Raw genomic sequence first — 11,800 nt, forward strand, 5'->3', positions numbered from 1 at the left:
TTTGTGGCCTACCTCATGCAGTTCTCATCTGCCCTGGAGTGCAGAGTCCCCTAGCCCGTGGTAGAAATCACAATGTGGAGGCAGTGGTCACACACCCAACGTCCTCCTGCAAATGACAAGTGGGACTGACTGCATAAACTTCCATTCCTGAACTGCTCATCTGCCCCAACATCTTTCAGAGACATCTTCCCTCCTTAGGCAGCTGTCATTTTCCCAGGATTTTAGAAAACTTTCCCAAAGTGGTAGGGATGGGGGGAGGGCAATAAGACAGAAGCTTCTCCATTTTTCCAGAACTTTATTTCCTGAGATGAATAAATAAGTCAATGGCTGAAGGAGCAGGTGAATACAGATCAGGAGCTGGCAGCATGCAGCTGGCAGGACAGGGCTGTGGTGGCCCACCCCTGTAGGGCCCCCCCTTCCTGGGCAAGGGCCAAGGCTCACTCAAGCCACCAAAGGAGAAGCAGTTTCAAAATTCACACTGTGTGGCCTATCCAGTCCTGTGAGGTAAAGATCTGGTGGCAGCCAGCTTCCAGGCTCTTACCCCCAAGGGCCACACATGCCCAAGCCAGATGCTGAGCTGACTGTAGGCGGGCTGGTCATGTCATCCCACCTCCAAAACAAACCAAGTGGCCCTGAGTGTCCAGCCCAAGGGACACCGACCTGAGGGCTGCCTGGGAGGGAGGTCCCAAGTATGGTGAAGGCATTATCTGCCCTTGATGAAGCCTTCCAGCACACGGTCACTGCGCTCTGACAGCCAGTAGCCAGTCATGGCCGCCACAGCCCCGATGAAGATGGCTGTGAAGACCAGGTCGCCCTTGGCAGCGAGTGTGGCCAGCGCACAGATGATGACACCAAAAAACATCTGCTGCAGCACGACCAGCTCATCTTCTGTCATCTCTGAGAAGAAGCCCGCCGACTCTGTGAGGAAGAGGCAGCCTCTCATTCCCAGTCCACCTCACACAGCCAGCACCAGCCTGGTGCAGCAGGCACAGTGAGCGAGGGATGAAGGGAGTCCCACCACAGGACTGGTGGGTCCATGTGACCTGGGGGCCAGCTCCAGAGCCAGGGGCCCACTGTGAATGCCAGCTTTGCACCTTGCTGCCATGCAACCCTGGGAAGTACCTTGGCCTGTCTGCATCTTGGTTTCCACATATGGACTACAGGGTACAAACAAGAGTCTCTGTGGGGCTGGACTGTTTTAGGGTGCTGATAGGTGACAGATGGAATGTGCTTGGAACAATGTGACACACAGAAAGAGCTGTGGCTGTGGTCTCTGGTCTTCACTAACCCCTTGATCTCAACACATCTGTGGCCTACAAAGGCTCTCAGGAACCACTGCAAGGATGGTGCCCTCTGGAGAGGAGGCAACAACAGATCCAGGGAGGCACAGTGACCACTTTCTGTCCCTGGAGTGAGGCTACCAACGGCCGAGCTAGAGAGCAGACTCGCCTGGCCCTCTGTAGCCCCCAGGGGCTAGGTTGTCACTGCTGCCGCCACTTGGAGCAGGGGCTCAGCTGCGCTTCCCCAAGGACCTCCCCACTCACCTGGGATCTGCTCTTTCACACAGACGCCTTCAACCTGCTTGTAGCCCTCGGTGCAGACACAGTGGTAGCCGCCCTCGGTGTTCTTGCACTTCTCATTCTCCCCTGGACACACCACTGTTTCACATTCATCCACATCTGGGGGAGGGCGGTGCAGAGGCAGGGTCAGTACCTCAGCCCTCTGACTGCACCCTGCCCAGCACCACCGTTCCACTTCTTTCCCTGCCTCTGCCCGGAAGCCCGAGGGCAGACTCACCGAGACACTTGGAGCCCACCTGCTGGTAGCCAGGGCTGCACTTCTTGCAGCGTCCTGGCCCTGCTCCCATGCAGCCCAGACAGGCCTTGGCACAGTCTAGGGAAAGGAGACATGAGGTGGGAGTCTCCCAAGACCAGCAAGCAATCCCAGGGCTCCAGGGCCTGAGAGGTAGCACTCTGCAGAAATAGGCAGGAAGCTGCCACACGCCCCCTGCAGGAGTGGACACTAACCTCGGCACTCATAGGCACCTTCAGTGTTCACGCAAAACTGGTCAGCTCCGCAGCTGGCTCGCTCAGTGCCACACTCGTCGATATCTGCAGAGAGCAGGACAGGGTGGGAACTTCAATCCCTACTGAACTAGCAAGGAAGCCAAGGCCAGGAGGCTGCAAGCCACAGACTGCAGTCTCCAGCCTCTTTGCAGCTGAGTGTATGGACTGGCCGTGGCCCAGAGGCATGAACAGAAGCAGTGTGCTCCATGCTTGGCCTTAACTGTCTGATCCTGCTCCCATCCTGAGCACAGTGCCATGACTGGGCATCAATCGTGGCAGTGATGCCCAAGGTGGTGACTATGCAGGAAGACAGAAGGACCCTGAGTGACTATGACAAACAAAGCCCTTGCTGGACTGTGGTCTGAGGGGAAAAAATCAATCTCTATTCTCTATGTTACTGTCTTTTAGGAACATCTCTGTCATACCCGCTCAGCCTTCACCCTTGTCTACACAAGTGGAGGCAGGGACCCAAATCCAGACCCCCATTCCTCAGGCGAATCCTCCTCTACCAGTCCTCACTGCCACCTCAGGGAGTGGCAGCCAGCATGCCTGCAGCCCAGCAGCTGGCTCTGCAATGAGACCCACTTACCCACACACTTGAGGTGATGCAGGGCCCAGCCCTTCCTGCACTGCAGACAGTGTGACTCCTCAGGTCCTGAGCAGCGGGCACAGGGGCCAAAACAGGCTGCAGGGGACAGGGACAGTATAAGGATGGACAGCAGGTGCCCTTTCTGCCCCATCCAGCACCAGACCTGCCAGCTACCTACCCAAACATACCAGATGGCTAGCATTGCGTTCTGCCTCAAAGTAGCCAAGACCACACTGGCCACAGGCCTCGCCCCCATAGCCAGCTTGGCAGTCACAGTGTCCGCTGCCCCCTCGGGTCCCTTCCCCTTGGCACTGACCATAGCCACCACAGGGTCTCTCTGTGCCTCCCGGACAGGCTGCAAGTAGACAGCAAACTGGATGAGTTCACATATACAATACTGACAAACAACAGAATATGTTCTACATATTGCTCAACAAATCTGTAAAGAAAATTAATTTCAGTCAGATAAGTGGTGCACACCTATAATCCCAGCACCCTGAGAGGCTAAGGCAGAATTATGAGTTCAAGCCAGCCTGGTCAACTTAGCAAAATGCTGTTTTAAAATTTTCAAAAGAGACATGAGGGGCTGGTGAGATGGCTCAGTGGTCTAAAGCACCTACTTGAAACAAGCTTAGCAAAGCACAGGGACCGCGGTTCAATCCCCCAGCACCACATGCCAGCCAGCGCCGCCCCCTGGTGGGCTGAGCTGACCACACACACACACACACACACACACACACACACACACACAAATAAATAAGTGTTTTAAAAAAAAATGGGGGCCGGGGAGATAGCTCAGTAGAATAAGCGCTTCCCTGGCAAGCACAAGGTCTGAGTTCAATCCCCGGTTCCACCAAAAAAAAAAAAAGAGACATGAATGTAGTTCAGCATCACAGTGTCTTCTGGCAAGTGTGAGGCCCTGAGTTAGATTCCTGGTACCAAAAAAGAAAATAAATAAAAATTTAAAAATAAAAATTAATGGGGTGGGGATGCAGCTCAATATGAAGGCCCTGGGCTCAATCCCCAATATAGACAGAAGCCAATCAAGCCATCAATCAATATCTCACAAAGGCTAGAGATATAGCTCAAGGTCCTGGGTTTTATTCCCAATACCAACCAAAAAATTTTAAAAACATGTTATGTTGTCACTTAATCAATATTCTACTGTGGATCCAATTAGGTTGTCTAACAATTGCCTATATGTGTATATATGTTGCTGGGGCTTCAATCCAGGGCCTCAGCAAGCGCTTCACCACTGAGCTATACCCCTGCCTCAAATCTTTCTTTCATAAACTGAACTGACCATCTTTGTAGCTAACTCTTTATCTGTAGTTATAGGAAAGACTTTTCAAAAAGGAGTAAGTCAAGCTCCTGTCAGGGTTGCAGGTAGAGGATGGTGACCTTACAAGCTTCAGACAGTCCCAGCCCCTCAGAAGAACCTGGGGACAGAGGTGGCCTGGAGGCAGCACCTCCCTTGCCAACAATAATAACCATACCAGCTCTGGACTCAGTCCAGGCAGGCCCTCTAGCACTTTCAAAGCCCTTCCCCATGAGGCAGGTGAGAGCTGAGGTCCAGAGATGCCAGCCAGAGAGAGAAGGAACTAGACCTCTGGACCTCTGGTCTCAGTGTCCCACCCACCCTCAAGAGGACTGAAGAAACTCACGAAGGCAGGAAGGTCCGAAGGTGCCAGCAGGGCAGCAGAGCTTCAGGGAGTCTGAGCAGAGCCACTGGGAGAGGTCAGGGGCTTCCTGCTGCCTGAGGCAAGGGAAGGCCAAGTAAAAGGGAGAAGCACTGACTGGGTTCACAGATGCTGCCCATCCCACTTCCCAAAAAAATCTGCCATTTGGCCTTTTTTTTTTTTTTGAAACAAGGTCTCGCTATGTAGCCCAAGTTGACCTTGAACTTTTGGCAATCCTCCTGCCCCAGCCTCCCAAGTGCGGGAATTATAGACATGTGCCACCACACCCAGCCAACTGTCCATCTGGAGTGTATGTTCCAGAAGGCCACCTGACCAATGTCCTCTGCCCATCTGACAGACAGGTAAACAGGCTCAGTGTGGGAGCTTAGGTGCCTCAGAAAGTCCTCAGAAGATCTGACTTGGGAAAGCCCCAAGCAGGCTCTGGCCCCCGTGCATGGCCTTTCTTCCCAGGAGGGCCCTTGCCACTCACTTGTGAAACCACCAGCTCTCCATCAACTCCTCACTCAGCTCCAGCAGGCGGTGGCACTGGAAGTCCGACTTGCTGCACACACCTTCCAGCACCTCTACCAGACGGGTCTCACTGAGAAAACAGCAGGACTGGTGGGAACATGCCCATTCCTCACCTCCCCACCTCAGATCTCTCTCCACCCTTCTTCAGGCCCCTGACAAAAACACAGGAGAAGCTATGGGCAAAGAGGTAGTGGGACTCACACACATCTGGGTTCAAATCTAGCTGTGTAAACCTGGGCAAGTCACTACACCTCTCTGAAACTCATTCCCACATCTGTAAAACGGGGAGAAGTCTCTTGTGCAAATCTGTTGAAAGATACTTCAGTTCCAGTTGAGCATGGTGACCCACACCTGTAATCCCAGCACTGGGGAGGTAGAGGCAGGAGAATCTCTGAGTTCAAGGCGAGCCTGGGTCACACAGTGAATTCAAGACAAGTCTGAACTACATAACAAGACCCTCAGAAAAACAACAACAACAAAAACCCTATAAAAAATACTGTAGTTCCCAAATCCAAATAATTTACCCTTATTGGGTAGATATAATTAAAAATATCCCGGGCTGGTGAGATGGCTCAGTGGTCTAAAGCACCTTCTTAGAACAAGCTTAGCTTAAAGCACAGGGACCGCGGTTCAATCCTCCAGCACCACATGCCAGCCACCCCCGACCCCTGGTGGGCTGAGCTGACCACACACACACACATAAATAAATAAATAAATAAATAAAATTTAAAAAAAAGAATATCCCAAAGGGCTTGGGGCACAGCTTGTTTATACTGCTTGCCTGACATGCATGAGGCCCTGGATTCAATTCCCAGTACCACCAAACACACACACACACACACACACACTTGTATCATAAAATAAGTGCTGTCAAGGAGCCAGAGAAAAACTGGACCCTTAGGAATTCTTACATCTACACTGCATGTGGAATGCAAATGGTACAATCACCATGGAAACATAACTTATCAATGCCACTCTTGGGTATATGCCAAAAGAATGGGGAGATTACCAAGCAGAAATCTGCACCCAGAAGTGCATAGCAACAATATTCACAACAGCCAAAGGGCAGAACAACCCCAATGTCCATCAAATGAATATTTAAATAACACAGGACATCCATTCAATGGGATATTATTTTACTTATAAAAAAGTAATGAAGTAAACAGGCATACTAGTGCATGCTGGTAAACCCAGCTATTCAGGAAGCTGAGGCAGAAAAACTACATATTCAAAACTGGCTTAAGCCATTTAGAGTGAGACCCTATCTCAAAAAGAAATGGAGGCTAGAAATGTAGCTCAGTAGCACAGTGTTTGTCCAGTATGTGTCAAGGCCTGGGTACAATGCCCAGTACTAAAAAAACAAATGAAACAAAACCACACAGTGAGCCAGGCATGGCGGTGCACACCTGAAATCCCAGCACTCTGGAGGATTAGGCAAGAAGAGTGCTGCAAGTTCAAGGCTGGCCTGGTACATAGAGAGTTCAGGGCCAGCCTAAATTAAAAAGTGAGATACAAAAACACCCCTCAAAACAAAAACAAAAAACTTTCCAAGGGCTTCCCATCACACGGAGAAAAAGTCTAAACTCCTGCTGGAGTCCTCGTCTCCCCCCTGCCAACATACACACTTTACTCACTCTACTCCAGCCACTTCTCAGATCCACCAAGCTCAATCCAATCCCCCTCCCCCCCCAAAAAAAATTCCTTTCCCACTCATTACACCACTGTGTCTGCACTCAGGCCTCTGTTCACATGCCACAGTATGAACCTCTTGCCTCCTACTCTGTGGCTTTCTTTTCAGTTCTTTAGGGACATAACACTATTTATGCATTCACTGGTTGTCTCTACTACGACCTAATGTCACAAAGACAGGTTGCTTCTTGTTTGCTGATATGCTACAGAGGTCTAGGGACAGCTGCAGATTGAGTGCCCCCCAAAAGCCCCAGCCCCAACCAGCTGAGCAGAAACGGGACGGTAGAATATACATGTCTCTTCCCCCTTCTTACCTATCTTTGTATTTGGATAATTTCTCTTCCTCCCAAGCAGTGTTTCCACCTCCAAAGTTGTCCCGGATCGTTCTCTCCAGGCCCTGTCCACGTAGTAAACTGTCAACAGCTGAGAACAGAGCCTCGCCCCATCCATCCCCTGTAGCACTTCACTATGCCACTGACCAGGAAATGGGCACTGACAGGTAACCATCCCACATCCACACAGCCGGTAAGCAGCCAAGGCAGGCTTAGATTCATGCACACTCAAATCCCGGGGCTCCCAACTCTTCCCTTTGGGGCTGAGCCTGGCTCTCCCTCGAGGCGCTGAGGCACCCACCTTGTTGAAGCTGTCTACCAACGCCCGGCACGTATGGCAAGGGTGGGGCTCGGGCGAGGGAGGAGAATGGGGCGGTGGAGAGGGCTGGAGCCACACGGGGCCTGGGAGGCTGAGGAAGAGGTTCAGGCCCCAGAGCAGAGCTGAAACTAGGCCCCTCGGGGGCTGTGGGGCCATCTTTTCCCAGGCTGGGGACCTGCGGACAGAGGATGTGGGCAGGGCTCATCAGAGGATTCAGGCTGCCGCTGAGATAGGGGAGCGCAGGCCCGCCGAACTGCCAGTGGAGAAGGGGCGGGAGTGGGGTGGGGAAAGGATCTACAATTCCAGAACAGAAGTTATCCCCGTTACCCGTAAGGGAGGTGGCCTGAAGGGGCAAAATTCTGCCCACTGTTTTAGCGTCTCAATAATTTATCAGGAGCCAGGTCAGCAAAATCTGAGAGAGAGGGTCAGATTCCACATTTTGCGGCAGAAGAAACTAGACGGGCGTTTTTGGGATAGGACTCCGAAAACCCGGTCTAGGAAAAGCGCGGATCGGGATATGTAGAGAAGGGGTCAATTTCGAGGCTCACAGGCAACAAAGGGACCGCCCAGGGGCCCGCAGCGGACGATCCAGACCTGCTTAAACCTCGGCGGAGGAAGACAGACCCACCCCAGCCCCCAGGCGCCGACTGCGGCCTCCTCCGCGCCGCTGCCGCTTGCGCAGAGCGTGCAACCTCCGACCGCGCCGCAGTCTGGGGGTTGGGTCTGTCTTCCAGCCAATGGAGGAGAGCCATGTGCTGAGGCGTCATCTCACGCCAGCCAACCAGAGGCAGCGCCAAGCGAGCGGCACCTGTCCCAGCTTTAAAGGGGCGGGGTACGCGACTGCCCCAGTCAGCGGCCGGGACGCAGAGGCCAAACGCGGACGCGGTCGTAGAAAACCGTTTCTGCTTTATTCAAGTCCCGCCCTCGGGCCCATCTCGAGCAGCGGGGGGCCGGAAGCAGCTGTCCAGGACTGGCCGAAGGGCGCAGGCCACCTGCTCCACGCTGTCCTCCAGCCGCCTGGGGCGCGCGGTGGTAGACCCATGCAGGGCGCCCAGAAAGCCGCGCAGCTGCGAGGGCAGGGAAAAAAGCGGCGCGGCGCGGAAGGGCGCGGGCACCGCGTCCGGCGCCAGCAGGCCGTCGAAGCAGGCGCCCACATAGCGGCCCGGCGCCCGGCCCTGCAGGAAGTCGGGCAGCACGCAGCTGAGAGAAGCAGCGAAAGAATCGTGCGGGCCATGCACTTCCAGCACCGGCGGTTCGCCCTGCAGCCACTCCCGGCACAGAGCCACGGCGCCGGGCGAGAAGAGCAGCACCACCACGCCGCGCTCCTGTAGGGTCTGCCGCCGCCGCGCGTGCAGCCAAGCCAGCGGGCCCTGCGCGCTCATCTCGCGCCGGCTCCAAAGGTCCACGGCCACGCGCAGCGGTATCCGGCTCAGCGCCGACGCCAGCGCGCCCACCAGACGCTCAAAGGCCGCATTATCCGCCGAGTAGAGTAGCAGGGCCGCGCGGGCCCCGGGGGCAGCTGCGGGAGAGAGCAGAGGACCGGTGGGGTGGGGGAGGATCCCGCTGCCTCTAGGGGCCTCAGCCACTCTGGCCTAAGGCAGGGACAGGTGGGCACTTACCTTTCCCGCGGTCTTTATGGAGGAGGAGCAGAAGAAGAAGCGCAGCAGCAAGAAGCAGGCAGGCCAGCCACACCAGTGCCCAGCGCTTGTGGACGTCTGCAAGCCCCAGGAGGAACACAGGCTGTTAGGACCCCTTGCACTTCACCCCGCTTAGAAGAGAAAAACGCTCGGGCTCAGACAGGAGCTAATTGCCCAAAGTCCTTGGCACAGAGCGTCAGACTATGTCTGAACATGCATGACTTGGGATAAGTGACTTCTGCCTCTGTTTTACGTCAGTAAAATTGAAATGACACTACTACCTACATAAACCACTGAACATAATACTGAGAGTCCCAGGTGCTCAACTGCCAGCTAGTATCCTCCATAGGCCTGAGACTGCCTTGACTGCGGTGTCGCGGGACTGCGATAGCCTTCCAACTGGTATCCCTGGCTTTTTCTCCCCTCATCTATTCACAATTCTGGCAGCTGCAAAGATCTTAAAATGCAAGTTTTATTATAACCCTTCAGGAACTGTATGGCAGGGCATGATAGTACATCATCTTCAACTAGGCTGGAAGAGGGTTCAAGGCCATTTAGGCAACTTAAGGAGACAATGTCTCAAAAAGGGCTGAGGGTGTAGTTTGGTAATGGAGCACATATTTAAGTGTGCAGAAGGGCCTGCATTTGGTTCCCAATATCACCACAAAAAAGGCAACTCTGCTCTCTTCCAGAGCTAGAAACTCCGGAGTCCACATCCCACCTGTCAGGCTTGCCTGGTCCACATTTACAGTACCAGACACTTAAGAGTGCTTCAATGGTGCAGGCCTGTAATCTCAGAACTCAAGAAACTGGAGCTTGGTGTCGCTGTGAGTTCAAGGCCAGCCTGCACTGTGCACCCTCTCTAAAAAAAAAAAAAAAATCCAGCTCCCACAGGTGGAGAAAGAGTAGCTTTCGCAATACTCACACTTGTCCACTGGGCAGGCCCACAATGCTCGTATGTCACCATCCCACAACTGTAAGACACAAACCCAAGTTCTGAGCCAGCCTGAGCTCCAGATTCTTAGCCCTAATTATGAATATGTCCCACACCATGGAGGGTTACCTCAAGCTGCCTGCTCTGATTAAGTCATGTGTCCTTATTGTTTGTTTGAAATTCGTTTTTGTTTTTTCAGATAGGGTCTCTCTATGTGGTTCACACTGGTCCTGAACTCACTATATACCTAAGCTGGCCTCAAACTTGCAGGGACTTCTGCCTCGGCCTCCCGAGTACTGGGATTGCATGCCAGCATGGCAGGAGCACCTTCCTTGAAACTCTCTCTGGAACCAACACTTTTTTTTTTTTTTTTAATTTTTATTTATTTGTGTGTGTGAGTGTGTGTGTGTGTGTGTGGGTGGGTGGCCAGCTCAGCCCACCAGGGGACGGGGCTGGCTGGCATGTGGTGTTGGGGGATTGAACCGCGGTCCCTGTGCTTTAGCTAAGTTTGTTCTAAGTAGGTGCTTTAGACCACTGAGCCATCTCACCAGCCCCTGGAACCAACACTTAGCACGTATGAATTTGTTTATTTGTGCACTGTTCTAGCCAGCAATGAGCTCTGTGGGTACAAGAACTGTACTTCCTTTAACTTCCTCAGGGCTGGACATAAATAAGGGTAGACAGTAGGTAAGTGCTAGGTGTAGGCATATTGTTCTTGGCAGTGGGCAGGAGCCTCCTCCCAGCTACTCACCTGCAGACAATGGCCTGCGTGTAGGTCTTGCAGCAACTGCTCTCCAAGGCGAGCTGCCCTCTGCCAAGCCAAGGGGTAAGGGCTGTCACCTGGGGGAGACTTCCAGACTACAATTGGGGGAAGGGCTGGGAGACTCATTGGCCACTAGACAAGGCCTAGGATGAGTTACACACGCACACACACACACACACACACACACACATCATCATCATCATCATCATCCCAGGACCAGCACGGAGACTCGGACAGAGTAGGGGGAAATGGATGGAGTGAAAATGAGAAGCCAGGTTTGAGATGGAGCTACAGAGGTCATTGGAAGAAGGTCCCCCGGCCCTCACCGTGGCAGCCCTGCTGGGCAGTGGAATACAGCCACTGGGTTCCAAGGCACAGAATGATCTGTTTTCCTGCGGGCCTTGGGTCTCCACCAGCAACACATCATCCTTGAGGGGCCCTAGGGAGTCTGGGAGGAGTGAGAGAGCACTCAGCCTAGCCTAGCCTTGCTGGAAGCTGCCACAGGCCCCTCCCACGCCCTGACTCAGCCCTCCAGGGAGCACCCCAACTATAGCAGCCCTGCCCCACCTGCCCCAGGCACCACTCACCAGACCACAAGCACTCCTGAAGCTGTACCTTATCCCAGCTGCGCACCTGTCCAGAAGGAGCCCGAGGAAAAGCAAGAGCCACACTTGAAGGTGCAGGCAAGAGAAAGACTGCTGAGTAGGGAATCTGGACCTGAGTTTAGGCAGATCTGTGCCCAGAGCTCCACAATTGGGAGCCACTATATCTTCCTCTGTCTGCTTCTGAGGTCTTTTTTTGTTTGTTTGTCTTTTTGAGACAGGGTCTCACTATGCAGCTCAGGGTGGCCTTGAACTCACTTTGTAGCCCAGGCTGGTCTCAAATTCACAATGATCCTCGGCCCTTAAATTTAGGGGCTTTTTTGTTTTTGTTTTTGGCGGGACCAGGGATTGAACTCAGGCTCTTGTGCTTGCCAGGCAAGCGCTTATTCTACTGAGCCATCTCCCTGGCCCTCCCCTAAGGTCTTAACAAAGCATTTATTACATTCCTGACTAATCAACCACCTTCCCAAAGAGATGAGTCCCTTCTCCCCAACCACCCCACCTAAAATCGAAATCCCAGTCTTCCATTGCCCCTCCATCTTTCTTGGGGTGTTTGTGTACAATGGAAGCAGACTAATTTGCTTACTATGGAATATTGTTTGCCTTTCTTTTTTATATTATTATTATTATTATTATTATTATTATTATTTTGTATTTGC

The 11,800-nt window shown here is 53.1% G+C and overlaps 2 protein-coding genes across 6 annotated transcripts in view; both read right to left on the minus strand.

The window, feature by feature from the left end:
- Positions 1-281: 281 nt before the first annotated feature.
- Creld1 (cysteine rich with EGF like domains 1) lies at positions 282-7,919 on the minus strand. Of its 3 annotated transcripts, none has more exons than XM_004625035.2 (11): positions 7,800-7,919; positions 7,188-7,380; positions 6,869-6,951; positions 4,825-4,935; positions 4,320-4,411; positions 2,834-3,010; positions 2,656-2,751; positions 2,028-2,111; positions 1,798-1,893; positions 1,545-1,679; positions 282-918 (listed from the first exon to the last, which is right to left on the minus strand). In XM_004625035.2, the coding sequence occupies exons 2-11, from the start codon at positions 7,359-7,361 to the stop codon at positions 704-706; spliced, it is 1,263 nt and encodes a 420-aa protein (XP_004625092.1). In that variant the 5' UTR covers positions 7,362-7,380; positions 7,800-7,919; the 3' UTR covers positions 282-703. The 3 variants fall into 3 exon arrangements, with proteins under 3 accessions (XP_004625092.1, XP_023561178.1, XP_023561170.1); XM_023705410.1 differs by having other exon boundaries at positions 7,834-7,914; XM_023705402.1 differs by having other exon boundaries at positions 7,754-7,884.
- An 87-nt stretch (positions 7,920-8,006) lies between these two features.
- Il17rc (interleukin 17 receptor C) overlaps positions 8,007-11,800 on the minus strand; it is a 14,402-nt gene continuing 10,608 nt past the window's right edge. For 2 of the 3 annotated variants that reach the window (XM_023705396.1, XM_004625230.2), the window contains 6 exons: positions 11,127-11,172; positions 10,866-10,987; positions 10,528-10,587; positions 9,768-9,816; positions 8,825-8,920; positions 8,008-8,724 (listed from right to left, as the gene is read on the minus strand). In XM_023705396.1, the coding sequence (XP_023561164.1) occupies positions 8,117-8,724; positions 8,825-8,920; positions 9,768-9,816; positions 10,528-10,587; positions 10,866-10,987; positions 11,127-11,172 (981 nt within the window). In that variant the 3' untranslated portion in view covers positions 8,008-8,116. Of the gene's footprint in view, positions 8,725-8,824; positions 8,921-9,767; positions 9,817-10,527; positions 10,588-10,865; positions 10,988-11,126; positions 11,173-11,800 lie in introns of all 3 variants that reach the window. The other variant, XM_023705389.1, reaches the window with a different exon arrangement.

The sequence above is a fragment of the Octodon degus genome, unplaced genomic scaffold, assembly GCF_000260255.1.
Source record: "Octodon degus isolate 3935 unplaced genomic scaffold, OctDeg1.0 scaffold00008, whole genome shotgun sequence".
Taxonomy (NCBI): Eukaryota; Metazoa; Chordata; class Mammalia; order Rodentia; family Octodontidae; genus Octodon; species Octodon degus.